The 15204-nt window shown below is 41.2% G+C and overlaps 3 protein-coding genes across 9 annotated transcripts in view; all 3 read right to left on the reverse strand.

Moving 5' to 3' along the window:
- The window catches only part of LOC120743805 (homeobox protein Hox-C10a-like), a 54700-nt gene that overhangs the window by 16774 nt on the left and 22722 nt on the right, over positions 1 to 15204 (reverse strand). For 2 of the 6 annotated variants that reach the window (XM_040047693.1, XM_040047691.1), the window contains exon 3: positions 13724 to 14010. The exons of the other annotated variants lie outside the window; for them this stretch is intronic. The gene's annotated coding sequence lies outside the window, so the exon portion shown is untranslated. The remainder of the gene's footprint in view (positions 1 to 13723; positions 14011 to 15204) is intronic. 6 annotated transcript variants of the gene reach the window in all.
- hoxc5a (homeobox C5a) lies at positions 2538 to 6153 on the reverse strand. The gene is made up of 2 exons (XM_040047705.1): positions 4840 to 6153; positions 2538 to 3592 (listed from the first exon to the last, which is right to left on the reverse strand). Exons 1-2 carry the CDS (start codon positions 5312 to 5314, stop codon positions 3384 to 3386), a joined length of 684 nt encoding a protein of 227 aa, XP_039903639.1. The 5' UTR covers positions 5315 to 6153; the 3' UTR covers positions 2538 to 3383.
- hoxc6a (homeobox C6a) lies at positions 6263 to 13714 on the reverse strand. 2 transcript variants are annotated; one of them, XM_040047704.1, is made up of 2 exons: positions 7917 to 13714; positions 6263 to 7444 (listed from the first exon to the last, which is right to left on the reverse strand). In XM_040047704.1, exons 1-2 carry the CDS (start codon positions 8311 to 8313, stop codon positions 7137 to 7139), a joined length of 705 nt encoding a protein of 234 aa, XP_039903638.1. In that variant the 5' UTR covers positions 8314 to 13714; the 3' UTR covers positions 6263 to 7136. The 2 variants fall into 2 exon arrangements, with proteins under 2 accessions (XP_039903638.1, XP_039903637.1); XM_040047703.1 differs by having other exon boundaries at positions 6263 to 7447.

Raw genomic sequence — 15204 nt, forward strand, 5'->3', positions numbered from 1 at the left:
GCCCCCTATTGAAAGTGTATAATTTTTCCCCTGCACACCTGAAAGCAAACCAGGACAGACTTTACGTATTCCACATAAAGAAAATATTAAAAATAGGTTTGTAAAGCCAGGTCTGGAGAGATGCGGTAAGTGGTCAGCCTTCAGTGCATTTGTGCACAACCTAAAGCCTCGAAACTCCTCATTTGGAAGAAAGCTGACTCAAATACTTTGTTTTGTGATTTTTAATTCTCACATTATGCAGCATTTACAGCCTGTAAATTCCCGATTCACCTTGTGCCTAACAGCATAGCTGAACACACCCAAAAAGTCTTACTGTTAGATTCGTCCATTCGCAGTTTCACACATTGAGCAGCTTTTCTAAGCTGAACTACTTTCTAGGACGTTTTTAAAATAATGTAGCCTAAAGAAAAGCAGAAACTCGTTTAGGTTATAAGATCACATAGTTTTAAGACTGATAACACATTTCTGCAAAACATGCACATGCACGCCTCGAGCTAACACTAGTGCTGCCTTTCGTAATATTTCAGTTTGGATAATGGCATATTTGAACTGCAAAAATGCCTTTGACTCAAGCCTGTTCCTTTGGCCCAGACATGACCCTAAAACAATATGAACACCGGCTGATGAGTGCAAACAGTAACTTCGAGTCATGGTAGTCAGGTGGTTTTGCACTAATAAGCCTCTTTTTGTGGACTAATGCATTCTTTTAACCATCAGAGCCACCTTTTAGCACAACACAGAACAGCACAGAACAAATGTCACAAAATATGCTTCAAAACGTTGTGTATATTTTCAAAAAAGCGCATTTTCTTCCATCCAAGCGTCTGAAACCACGGCGCTTTTATTTAGAATTTCCGTATGTCACATGGAGGTAAGAGTACGAGGGGGATATTGGAAATGAGAGGGAGAGAGAGGGTGTAGTGGTTAGTGAGACGGGACGCCAGATTATTTTTGATAGTTCTGCCTGAACTTTGCATTTTCCTCACAGTCACCTTTCTCTCTCTCTCTCTCTCTCTCTCTCTCTCTCTCTCACACACACACACACACACACACACACACACACACACATATATATATATTATTTTCTCACTCTGACATTAAGAAGCAAACTGTTGAATCAAATCACATCCACCGCATGAAAATATGCGTAGGCCTATATTCTGTTATTTGCCAAGAATAAAATGCAACAGCCTTCAAATAAAAGGCTAATAATGGTTTAAAATGTGGCTCCTTAACACAAAATATCAGTGATCGATATATCCGTACGAGACACTTTTTGAATATTAAAAAAGAGCAAAGATACAAGAAAACGTGTGAAAACAATCATTTTTTCCGGGTGCTTAAAAATATGGCACAGTTTCATAAATACTCGCTGCGAATTAGTACATAGCGTCAATTTAGGCGCTAATCTGTTTAACAGTCACACATTCAGTTACACTGATATAAAACAAAAACTAGCAGTTCAGTGAGATAACGGCACAGCTCGCAGGCCTGTAGGCAAAGTAAAAACCAACTTACTGCAACAGCTCTCAGTCCTCCGCACCACTCGACTACACAGTCCAAAGAAAGGTACTGCATCCTCACTGCCACAAAGCCCTTTCTTCCTCCGATAAGGGGAAGCAGGCAGCTGCGATTCCGGACAGTTAAGATTATATATGATGTGTATATATCGAAGGTTTGTCAGCTCTTCCAGGCCATAAAACCCACTTAAATGACACCACGTGCTTCCTATGCACCATTCACAGGCCCTGCTTGGGGCAATTGGCATATGTAACCTTGTAAACTTTAAAATACCCTAAAAGAAAGACATACAAAAAGGGATTGAATGCGTTGTCCATGTATAGGTTAGGCCCAACAGAGCGCAGAGAAAGTGGACGCTGCGCTGACCGGTTCTCATAACCGTCAAGGAAGTCAATAGGAAGCTATTAGTTTAAGAGGTGAGTTGATTTTTATTTTCTTTAAGTAGTGCTAGACAGAATTACCTCATAACCTTGGGCTATTCTGCGTCACGCCACTTCTTCTACTAAAACTGCCGCTACATTCAACAATGGCGTGATTTTATGTCCGCTATGCTACCACATAGCGATGTTTTAACAGCAGTGTAATGATAGCAGGATTAAAGAGCAAGGCGACATGACAAAAGTAGCCATATGGCCTCAGCGGTGATGACGCGCCAGTGTGCGGTCACAGGAAACCAAAGTTTTGCATCCACGTTGTGTCGTGGGTGAGTGTTATCACAGGCAAGTGCGTCCCTTCCTTCCCTGACAAAACAGGAAACGGAGTGTGCGTGTGGTGGAGTGCTGGAGAAGGGGGCAATAAAGTTTTATGGGGGCCTTAGACTTCCGAGCGCGTTTGTGAGTCAATGAAAATCTGTTGATTTCGTGGCTCAAATGGGACAACGCATTTATAAATGGCGTTGATAGTGAACTGAATTCCGCCAGCCAACCCTCGAAATGTGTTTCAAATAATAATAATAATAATAATAATAATAATAAATAATAATAATAATAATAAACGTGCATGCTGACAGCAGGGAATTCCCTTACTTTTAATGAGTCTTTATTGGTTACAATCAACGAACAGGCCATCTATCAGTTATTGTAGGCCCAGTGTTAATCAGGCACCTTAAGTTTACAAAGGAGGGAAGAGAAATTGTTCCATTGCACATTACAACATTATCACAAACAGCCACTGAATTGTACATAATGATTCAAGAGTCACAAGAATATGACAGACAACAGGGATGGTGTCTTCACACGAAATCCACTCACGAGGACATTGCTTATTGAACACATACAGCATCCTAAATGCAACATGTCACAGAGTAAATTTCAAAGAAAAAGAAAAAAATGGAGAGAAATAGTATTTGTAAGACAACTTAACTGTTGCTAAGGATTTTCAGATAAGTCAGAATTAGTATTTATTTTGACTTTATTTGATTCACTGACCCCTTTGATGCATGGTGATACAAAGTTGGGAGCTATTCGGGTTACCTCTCGCTTACATAATTTAAAAACATTTTTATTTTTTTCTTCTTTTAGTGTTTGTGTGCACCTTTTCAGTGTACTGCAGACCAAAGCTTTGCAGCGGGACGGTTCCAGCTAACCCTCGACCCCCTGTTCCTCTCGTGCAGTAAAGTGAGGCTATCATCGCATGGGCAGCAAATTAATTTAGAAATGTAAACCGATTGATCAAAGTGAGCGATATTCAATACATTAGGTCCCAAACTGCAGCAAGTGACACATAATTGGTGATGAAGCACACAGAGCGGTGTCATGATGTCATTGCTCCTAGCAGTTCATCCGAAGGTCAGGCGGCACTCCAGCATTGTGCAGTGAGGGGCTGAAAACGTGCTGCATGCACCGCGTTCGCTGATGCCATTTTTACTCCTTCACTTTGATTTTTGAGTCCTTCTTCCACTTCATTCGTCTGTTCTGGAACCAGATTTTGATCTGCCTCTCGTTTAGACACAGAGTGTGGGCGATCTCTATGCGCCTGCGGCGGCTCAGGTACCGGTTGAAGTGAAACTCTTTCTCCAGCTCCAGAGTCTGATAGCGGGTGTAACTGGTCCTGGACCGCTTACCCTCCGATTCTGAAGTGGTATTAAAATAAGTTAGCTTTCAGCAGCATTAGAGTGGAAAAAAATAAGTGGAATATAAATAATAGGCTAATAATATAATTACATTCATTACTATTACATGTTATTACAAAGCCTGGATACCCATAAGCACTACAAGCAAGGATCCATTAATTTAAATCCCCTTCAACCCCCATTTAAAAGATCAAAAATCTTTATATAACCTAATTTTAACCTCATATTACTTACTGTGGACTTGTGCAATAAAAATTTATGTTCATGCAGATAAGGATGGTTAACTAGACCCTTAATATAAATATACTCAGTGCAGGGGAAGAGGGCCCACTTAATCCTTTCACAGCAAAACATAAAAAATACAAAATATTACTTAATGCATCTTATCATGATTTAATGCTTAGAAGTTGATAACTAAAAATATGTGGGCCTCTCGATAAAACCCTGGCCTCGGTTTAATAACGATGCACTGGAGTAGGATGTTGTGGGGGAGAAGCAGATATGTAAACTATTAAAAAAAAAGAGGGGGGCGGGGGGGGAGAAAAAGTGGGTTGAAGAAAGTGATGTTTTCCAGATACTTTTTTCAGATTTCCGTGGGTACATGCGTGCAAAGCAACAGAGCTGTGCTTTTGGAAAAAAATAAAATAATTTCAACAACCCTGCAGTGTGTTTCTAGATATTAGCATATGGAGGCTCATAATAAAAACAGCATCTTTTGCAGCAAATGTGCTCCCTGTACGTCTCGCTGCCTCAACAGTACGCCAGTGGTTTGAAGGCATAGAGAAGAAGCATGCCTATTCAGATCTTTTAGAGGTGAAAAGTTCATGATTGGGTCAGGGCATTGGTGTTTGACAGAGTTCAATTTAAGGCTAAAGCTTCTCTCTCACAGTGTGTGTGCTGATGCAAAACACATAGCTAGACCAAGTCTATAAACGAAGCATGGCAAAAACTAATACTTAATGCTGCATTTGTAATATTATTCCATAGTTTTATCGCATTTTTGTTCTCTTATCCAATTATGCCACCATAAATCACAGCGCAGATCACATCTTCACCGTAACAGAGCAGGTTTACGAGCAATGGATGCCTTTGTCATAAAATTTATGACCGCGAGTTTTTATTATTTCCTGCGTTTGGCCTATAAAACTCAAGAGGGACACTGGAACGGGCAAAAAGAAGTGTTGTAGCGTTAAGAGTGAATAAGGGAAAGCATCTTAGCTGCACTTTAGAAAATATGCAAACTTTACCGTGGCTCATGTGCAGTTTTGTCATCCATGGATAAATCTGTGGTCGCTGCTCACTATCCTCAGGCTGGTTCACGTTTGTGTTTCGTTTCACGGACTGCGTGTTATCCGCGTTTCTGTCGCTCTCCTGGCTCATGTTGCCGCCGGATTTTGCGCTTCTCTCCGGGTCTCTGCCAGCCCCACGTCCGAGCAGCTTACTGCTGCCGTAGCTGAGCCCGCTGGCGTCCACAGACGAGCTACTGGAGACCATGGTTATTTGTGGTCCTGACGGGAGTGGAATATCCGTATTGCCACGCAGGCTAGTTTTCATCTCCTCCCGTTGAACAGAGGTCGTGGGGACGGGACAAGAGAATATCCCGTTCACATTAACACCCTCATAATGGCTGGACACGCGCCCAGATAGATCGAAACTAAACATAGTGTTAGGAGAACTTGTCTCGCTTGTTTGCCTGAGACTGGAGCTGTCAACAGAGCTCATTTCAAACTACCACCGACACTTTCTTTTTAAACTAGACAGGGCTGCGGGCTACACGTTGCGGGTATTTCCTTGTTTTTGTTGATCATTGCTTTTCTTTGTTGCCGCTTTTGGAAAATTCACAGCTGTCTGCCCTAAAAAATAATCCAGGATTTATAGGTGGAGTAGGCTTTGGTATCTTTTTTTAATTCTTGATCCGACGTGGGCTGCCCAAATATGGGGTATTTGTACGGGATCACGTGCGCATGTTGGCCAGTCATAAATTGGCTTTGATACTCAATGGGGATATTGATGAATAGGAGAAACGTGTCCGGTAAACTTTGAGCTGTTGGTTGTTGAGGACCAGGCAGGGATCTTTAGCGCAAAAAGGGCAGGACAGTAAGACAAGAGCGTCATCTGGTGTCTGGTATGGGGCAAGACGGTCAAGACCGGTCAGCTCTGTGCCCTGGACCCGCTGCCAGTCCACCATCACCAATAATAATAATAATAATAATAATAATAATAATAATAATAATAATAATAATAATAATAATAAAGCTAGGTTAAAATATATCTACGCGGATGGACTTGAAACTTGAACGTTGTTGGGAGTTTATATTACTACAGCTACGGGGATGTTATCGTGTTTAACAGTAGCTTAACAGTAGCTAATTCCTGTGCCATACCAATATCGGCGTCGAACAAACAGGTCTCATGTTTTGGAGAAACAAAAATTGCTTAAAAATATATGTTTAACGTCAAATTCTCCCGTTCTTACCTACACAGCCTCCTGACCAAACAGGCCACGACAAAAAAAAAATCTTTAAAATTTAAAGAAAAGCAAAAAAAGAAAGAAATGGCAAACTTTCACAGTCCACGTTTAGTGCGTATTTAGGAAATCTCTTCGTATTTTTATTACGTATTTAAGGGACCTGTCTTCATCTGACTCATGAAACAGACAAGACGAAGGTGAAAGTTTTACAAACATTTTATTCCGTGATACACAGTTATGACAAAACATTAATGTTTGACTCTCAAACAAAGGTGAAGAATTACTAGTGTACAAATCTATCTCACGAGGAAGCATGTTGTGTCAAATGGTCAATGATCTTATGTTATGCAGCGTCTACCAAAGCGGCTAAATGCACATTACGTTTCCACGGGATTTACGTTATATACCGTTACTTTTATCATGTACAGACATTATGAGTTTTGTTTGTTTGTGTTCGCGCGCGCGCGCGTGTGTGTGTGCGTGTGTGTCTGTGCGTGTCTGTGTGTGCATGTGTGTGTTCGGACTGGAGACTACTACTTTTAGTTTGATGCAGGGCCCATTTTCCTGCGGACGATTCAAGTAATAGATTACATTGTGATCAACTGTCCGCCCGCTCTTTTGCCTCCATGGAATGCGCATGTACAGTAATGAGTTTAGTCAGATCAACACTGTATTATAGTGAGGTGATCAAAGAGTTTCACAGTGATGGATGGGGTGTGTGAGAGGGGGGTAGGTAAATATACAGATTTCCTGGCATAGGAAGATAGGTAGAAATTAATACTTCTTTTTATTTCCACAATACAAGTGTGATATTTGCAATAAAAAACAAAACAAAAACAAAAAACCCTCAGTTCTCCACACAACACAGCGGCCAAACTGTGGCTGAAATAATTTTGGATTTCTAAGGATCAACACTCCTGTGGTCCAACACGAAATAAAATTGGTGAGAGCTGCGTGGTAGCAATCATGCGGTGAAGTCGCTCTCGAGTCCATGTAGATTTTTAGGTAGTTATGTTGGTTTGTAATGGTCATCGTGTGGTTTTTATAATTTTTTATTATTATTATTATTTTTAGCTATTCTTTCTTCTTGTCTTCATCCTTCCCTTCTTCCATTGCGCCATTGCGTTCCTGCTCTTGAGACGCTCCTGTCTGTTCAGTTCCTGTCACCGTGGAGGTCAGGTTGCTCTCTTTCTTCCATTTCATGCGTCGGTTCTGAAACCAGATTTTGATCTGCCGCTCTGTTAAACAAAGCGCATTCGCGATCTCGATGCGTCTGCGCCTGGTCAGGTAGCGATTGAAATGAAATTCCTTCTCCAGCTCAAGCGTTTGGTAACGAGAGTATATTTGTCGTCCTCTGCGTCTGTCTGTCCCGTAGCCGACTCCTGCTGGGAGACAAAGTAAAGTCACTCATTTAAGCGTTAACAGCGCGAAGTCACGTTTGGATTTCAAATAAAACGTGCCTCTGCCTGGAGTCTGCTCATACTTGGAGGCAACTGAGCATAAGTTTTTTATTTTTTTTGCCTCGTTGTTAGATTCATAATTGCAATCTAAATCCACAGAGAAAAATAAACGCATTTTAACTGGAAGGGGAAAATATATCTCAAAGGATATCTTTGCTGTATTATCTAAAATTATTAAAGCTTCTTAAGTAGTCTCTCTATCTCACTCTACTGATTATGGCTACTATATCATTCTTAAAATGAAAGCTGTTTGTTTGCACATGTTAAGGCCCATCTACAAGTCGAGGGGATACAGTAATGTTTTATGGGGCCATAAAAAGTAACTTGCTCTCTTGGTAAGACATATCGTAAAACTGGCCCATTTCCTTAATTTATTTGTCGTAGTAAAACTCACCGCCGTGTGAGTTCATTCGCTGCATCCACGGGTAGATCGGGATGTTACTTTTCTGCTCCTGAGCTGCTGCTCTTCCTTGATCCAGACTGTACTCTTGAGCAATGTGGCTTTGTGTATTGAGTCCCATATTTGTTTGTCTGCAGCTGGGAAGCACGTCCTTGTCTTGAAGAAACACGTTTGATCCATACTCATACTGTGCCCTGCCAGACCCAAACACCACATTATCTTGAGGAGAGTAGAAAGGTGCATATATCCGATTCTGGGTCACAGCGGCACCGTACGACGAAAAATGTCTAACTGTGTCATAGGTGGTGGAGTTTAGGGGTACGTTAGGCAAAACATCTTGACCACCGGATAAATGGCAGGAGAGCGACGGGTTCGCGAAATAAGAATTCATACCTTGCTTGTAACCCTCTCTCCAACTCTCCCCACTTCTTTATCGGTCTCTTTTCAATCTCCTTCTCAGTAAATCTCCTTCCCCTCTGTGTCAACCAACCACACCTTTCTCCAAGGTCTTCTTTTTTTCCTCGACTTTCTGCCTCTGTAACTGGACGTGAGCTACTTTGAGGATTCAATATTATTAATTTCCAATCTCCGGTTAAGACGCACAAACCCGAGTGTTATAGCCGAGGCTTGGCTCGGTGAGAGACAATATGACAATGTCAGCTGACCATTCTCAACCAATTGAGAGGCAGGAGTTGAGGAGAAACTGTAGCTTTTAGCTCAGAGCTTGAACATTACGGCTAAATGTCGATAAACACAACGTAGACTTGGAGTGGCACACTATACAGCTTGGCTGAGTGAGAAGTTTTTGGCTTGAAGTTTATGAGCATGTGGCGTTTAAGCAGAAAGCAAGATGGAAAGCGTGGCCAATGTCATTCAGGACAGAGACCACATTCAGAGGAAGGAAGGAGATGGAGAATTCTGATGAAAACACGTGAAATATTATACAAAATGCCTATTAAATAGTGACCAATAGAAAAATAACACGGATATTAAAGCTGTTTACTAATGCAAAGCCATGAACTGTCATACTAAGTTCTCGTGTGAGTGATCGTGTGCGCGCATGTGTGTGTCCTATACCCAGTTTTATTCCATAATACAACATACACTGCTGTTTATCTCAGCCATATCAACGACTTTCCAATTTCCATGCTTTTGCAGTGAACTGGGGGAGGGTGTCGGCGGTAAGAATGCGTTTATGGTCTCTCTTCTGTGAGGGCAATAAAACAAGTGACGTTCCCCAGCTCACCAACAACTATCTCTGCAGCAAAGCCTTGAAACACAGGCAGCAATCTCTCCCGCTAAGAATCAAAAAAGCACTGCACAGCATGTGGAGGCAAAGCAAAGACAAAATCGCGTGCAGGACAGGTATGGCACAGAAAGGGGAAAAAAGAATGAAAAAAATGCTCCTGTGAAGATGACTTCTGCCACCATCTTGAAAAAAGAATCCAATCAGTTGTGCGATCGTGCAAACCTGCTCATCAATGCTCACTGCTATTTCTCAGGTATAGTCTGTTCAAACTCACAACAAAGAGCACTTTACTTCAAATTAATTAAGCAAAAAAAAAAATGTAATAGGCAACATGTTAAAACGCTTATGCAGATGTTCCAGTCTCTTTTTTCTCTCTCTCCTTGTGATCGTGCTTTGACATTCCTGTGACACACACAGAGGAAACGGGAACCGATTATTATCTCAGCACCAAATGATGGGTTTGGAAATTACTTTAGAGGCGTTTTGCAGAATTCTAGAAAAACTTGATCACGTGTTTTGACCTAAACGAGCTGCCTCCAAAATCTGCATTAGACGAGATCGCAGTGCGCTAATTTTCATTTTCATTTTAGAAAAACTTTTCAGATGAATTAAAACTAAAACGCCACACGTGCTTTCGAAGTAGTTTTCCAAATTAATGTGGCCGGTTTTTGTTTTGTTTTTTAATTTAATTTAATTTATTTATTTTTTTAAGCCGCATCAGATAGCAATATAATAATAATAATAACAACAATCAATAACGCTATTGAAAATGTCTGTTAAACGCAGCCCCACTGGCTGCAACAGCCTATTGGTTCACCTCATTGATTTCTTCAATGGAGTGAATTCGTGCAGCCTAAACGTGCAACACTGTTTGGTCTGTTGTTTGGGATCCTGAATAGCCCATAAAAGAGACAAGAACAAAGAGAAGGAAGTAGCTGGTGCAGTAAAAGTTTCCCTTCAACTATTTGTGACCATATGTGACATCCGCGTCGCACAGATTTGAGGCAAATAAAGCGCAAAAGTTGGAGCCTGCAGTTTTCCTAAATTTCCGTCCTGGGACTGTTCTTTTTCCCCTCTTCTTTTTGATATCAAGAAACGAAATCACTTGATGACGGAGGTTAAACCAACACTTATAGCAGGAGTAAACTACTCGGGGTCCCAGTTTGTTTAGTGAACTTCTACCCTTCAGTGTGGATAATTTCAAAGGAGACCAAATTGTTGCAAACATTAAAAAAGTCAGTTCCCCCACTTTGACTGGAACTTGAATCCCACCAACGTAAATATGAACAAAAACGCAAATAAAATTGAAGTTTGTGATATTATATTTTTAGTCAATCCGCCCTCATGGTGGCAGAAACGGAATGTGCAATAGATTTGTGAAAGCTTTCCTTTGTTTAACCATTTCTGCTGTCGTCACCAAGTAGTCGGCATAATTTATTCCACACTGCAAAGTGTTTCAGATTAACACAATTTTCAGCAATCTCTATTCCATCAAAATCCACTCGAATTATTTGAGTTCCCAACCACAGATTTTCCTTATTGTTATTTACAGAGACACAGACACACACACACACACACCCCACACACACACACACGCACACACACACACACACACACACACGAAGAACAGAGCGGTCTGTAAACTTTGGGTTGTAAATAAAAGCTGAACAGTAAAGCCAATGTGTGGACTGGAGAGACTGGAATGCAGGAGAGCTTGTGTCAGTGTGCAGAATTAGAAAGGTCATTCTTTCCCTTGTGTTTTAGTGTTTTATTGCGGCCCGTGAGGCAAATTACGCGCACGGCATTTGATGCAGGGAGGAGAGGAACCGTTTGGTGCGCGTTTCCACAATTTTTAAAAGAACATTATGTCCAGCGACGAATGCGTGAACCAGGAAAAGTAAAAATATAAATTACTATCAATACCCTAACATCCTGTTTCTAACCATGGGAATTAATAAAGATCATTCATAATTAATTCCTCAGTGTTATATGCCCTGAATTTGTAGTTTTATATGGTGATGCGCAACGAAGGCATAAACTAAGCTATTATTATTATTATTATTATTATTATTATTATTATTATTATTATTATTATTATTATTACACTGGTTTAATTCTTACGCTTTGATGTGTTCTTGTGCTGAAGGCCTAACTTTGATAGCCTGCGCTCTGCAGCACAACATGGCCCATCAACATCTACGGTTGCTTCTATTTTTTTCTTAAACCCAGCTTTCAATATCCAACATCACAACATCACTCAGCATTAGTTATACGGGACCCTTAAAATTTCTACATTATCGGCCATGATTAAAAACGCAGCAAGAGGGGCAAAGTCTGGTCATCCTCTGATGCTTTTTCCTCTCCCCCGCTTCTAACCTTACTAATAAGGAGTAATTCACATACTAACAATGTAAAGCCCTCTATAAGCACTTTACCATCGCTGGCTAGCCCAATTAATGTCCGGAAGTGTTCGACTTTATGCTCGTTAAGCACTCAGGAAGCTGTTGCCCAATGAGCGCATGTTGATCCACACATCATAAATTATGGCCATTAGTAGGCAAAATTTTGGTCCTGTCGGGATTTGTAAGTGAGGTTCTAAATGTGGTGATGCGGACAGATTCATGACTTCATGGAGTTTAATGCGAGCCTATCTCTGGGTTTAAAAAACACTGCAGGGCAAAACAATGGGCTGTGGTTTTCCCTTATTATTTCAACCAAGATTTACCTAACAACTCAAATGGCATCTATTAAATGGGCCCTCTTTCGCTCTCTCCCTCTCTCTTTCTCTCTCTCTTCTGCAGGCATAGTGCTGGGCAGCAGCGGACACGATCCATTGCAACGGCAATGTTTCATAAGGGAAAAGCAAACAACGTGTTTAACAGTAGGTTATAAGAATTTAAAGGCTTTCACAACGAGGCTTTGCCAATAATTGTATTTTACAAGATTGAAACGCTGGACTGCTGAGACAGAAACAGATCACGTCGCTTTATTACATAAAAAAATATTTAGTCTCTACACAGAGAAGAGAGGACAATTCCTCAAGCTAAGCTTTGATGAAACAACATCGCCAAACTTCAAATGCACAGCCTGCAGTCACACACACACACACACACACACACACACACACACACACACACACACACACACACACACACACACACACACACACACACACACACACACCGTGTTATTTAAGATGTCTTTGGATACTTGTGCAATGGATACACTTTGTATATATTTTGTCTTACACTGATACTCCAATTCATTATCCTTCTGTTTTTACTGAGGCTTTCGTGGTTTCTGTCTCTCCCACACAAACACACACACGCACACACTTGACGAGTTTAAACCTCATTCTGTGGTTTTTTTCATATGAAGTCCAGAATAACGTAAAATAATTGATCTGGATTTATTTTAATCAATACATTTATTTAATTGTTTTAGTATTTTTAGACGTGTTTGGAAGAAATTTGGGGAAGTGAAATGTATATGATGCAATGTCCCACCATTCATGCACAATATGCTATAAACAATGCACTGTATACACTCATTCTGTCTCACTTATGACGCCACATTTGCTACTGTTAAATGTCCACTGCTGTTGCTCTTGGTGTTGTTGATATTGTGCATATTTGATACAATTTTGAACTTATTACTTACTCGTCCTATTTTATTTTTCTGCCGGTGGTGTAAATAAAATGAAATGTTAACTCTCACGAATGTCGTGGCGTGCTTATGTGACAAAGCAATATCTTCTACAAATCACTTCATCTCATCATGCTAAAACGAAAACAATAAAACAGACGAATCTCATTCTCCAAAGTGACAACAACAAATCAGAAACACTCCTCGGTGTCAGGTCGAGCAGTTACTCGCTGGCAGCAGTGTATCAGCTGACATCCGCAGTGAACCGCCGCCGAAAACCAGCAGCCATAAACATCAAGCCTCAACACCCGCCCACCTCCACATATAACGCCTCTTGTCGCTAGGGGGCACTGCCGGGAGACACCAGTGTGTCACTGTGTACATACTGTGAGCCTATGTGTTTCTCGTGTGTGCGTGTGACACAGGGGTGTGTGAAATTGCTTATAGATGTTATGCAGGCTTCTGGCAGAAACTGGGTTAAACGTGTGGCAGCAGATATGAAAACAAACCATAATTAGAGAACATCAGCCAGAAATTAATATCATTCGTCACTGCCTGGTGAGAAGGGCCTATGTGAGTGATGAGAAAGTTTACTATCACAAGGCAATCAATTACATCGGGTTGGCACAGCGCCTTTAAAAATACACACTGGGTGTAGGCTGAAGCAGCCACTACCCACACAGGTGCTGCCACATCAGCCAGAAAGAAATAATGACAACCGCCCCAGGCTTCAGCACCCTCCCAGGCTACAGGTCAGGTCACAACTACACTGAATAGACACCTTCAGTTCTCATGATCTCACACGCTCATAATTTTCACAATCATCTCAACGCCACAAGGACCAGCCGATTGAGAAACAGATCATTAAACAGTTAAGAAAAGCAGCTAGTAAAGTGTATAATCTTACCCCCAGCAGGCTCTCCACAATTTCGAGCGTCACTGTGGTCCAACAAAGCAGCTGAAGGGTCACGATGGCGAGTGGGATATATCAACACAACGCACATCTCCTCTGTGCTGCTGGCTGTGTTCACATTCCGGCGATAAGCAGCTTATGGAGACAGGGTGTCTGCCGGGAAAAGTCTTTTCTAGCAGGCTTTCTTCTTCCATTTGCTGTCCCAGTGGTTTTATTGCCTCCGGTGGGGGAATAAACGCAGGCAGCGGCTGGTAGAGGCGGTGACTGTCCCGAAGATCTCTCTGTCAGGAAGTCGGGGATCGAGTGAATAACACGCGCGGCAGTGCCAAGATGACTGTGCAGCATTTTTTTTCTTTAAATATTACAATAAAGGGAAATAATATGTTTCTACGCCCCAGCTTAGTCTGCTGCTGATACAGGGGAAGGACCAGAGAATAGACAACAGCATAAAGTTCATGTTCATAGCGCCTGTGCCACGTGGCTCGCTTCAGCCAATGGCAGAAAGGATTCAGTCGTAAACTTTTATTACTCAGCTGTAAATTTCTCCTTTTAACAACCAGGAATGTTTGCACCCATCTTGTCTTTCCTCTCTTTTTTCTTCTTCTTTTTTTCGATTGAACAAAACTAAACCACCAATAATATAATACATGACAGCGAAATTCCCCATATGTCACATATCAGACATGTGTCAAAATATGACAGTTCCCCTGGTGGATGAGCTGTATGCCAAGATGTCCCCCAGACAAGTTGGGAACGAGGAAATAAAAGTGTGTGAGTGCGAAGGCGAGGTAGGGGAGTTAGAAAAGGACAGAAAGCGACGGAGACGCAACTAATTAAACTTCAATTAGGCTAAACTCTACTTCCATATAAGGGCCTGTGCTTCTCATACGGAAGCAAACAGATGTCAGGATAGTCTGCACCTCACATCCAATATCAAATACGCAGACACACCAGGTGCAAGCATAATATCAAAAATTATGCCTGCTGCAAGTCATTTGTAACAAAATATACATTTTAAAAAGCAGTTGAGATTTGAGCTTGAAAAGAGAACACTCTCTTATGAAAAGAAATATACATACACTGCAAATGTTGTGCAAACTTTTAACGAAAGCTAACATCAGCACACGCAGAAAGAAAACAAAATATCTAATCGTTGCGCGTAAAATTCCTCACGCATAAAAAGTTAGGAGGTTAGGTGTTTTTTTCTTGACCTTCAGCAAATATACTGTATCCTAATACTTGCGTAATAACAGAGAGACACGGATCGAGATGAAGAGAACAACAGCAGACGTATTATTTAATTTAACACTAACACGCAGCTTTGTATCTCGTAAATCCTTTTACAGGAAGTCCTCTGGCTTCGCCTTGAAATAATCACCTGATATGTCGTTTGATGACGAGTAAAGCGCATTTTTTACAAGCTAAATAACCAACAAAATTTCCCTCACTTACTAGTTTGAGTGGTGCATCTTGTC

Source organism: Simochromis diagramma, unplaced genomic scaffold (genome assembly GCF_900408965.1).
Source record: "Simochromis diagramma unplaced genomic scaffold, fSimDia1.1 OVJJ01000387.1, whole genome shotgun sequence".
NCBI lineage: Eukaryota > Metazoa > Chordata > Actinopteri > Cichliformes > Cichlidae > Simochromis > Simochromis diagramma.

Bases quoted from the DNA above. Each gene is read 5' to 3' on its own strand.
- hoxc5a (XM_040047705.1), bottom strand. From the start codon at position 5,314: ATGAGCTCTGTTGACAGCTCCAGTCTCAGGCAAACAAGCGAGACAAGT. The intron at 3,593-4,839 runs GTAAAGTTTGCA...ATACCACTTCAG, and splicing joins AAAACTGCACATGAGCCACG to AATCGGAGGGTAAGCGGTCC.
- hoxc6a (XM_040047703.1), bottom strand. From the start codon at position 8,313: ATGAATTCTTATTTCGCGAACCCGTCGCTCTCCTGCCATTTATCCGGT. The intron at 7,448-7,916 runs GTGAGTTTTACT...TTTGTCTCCCAG, and splicing joins GCGAATGAACTCACACGGCG to CAGGAGTCGGCTACGGGACA.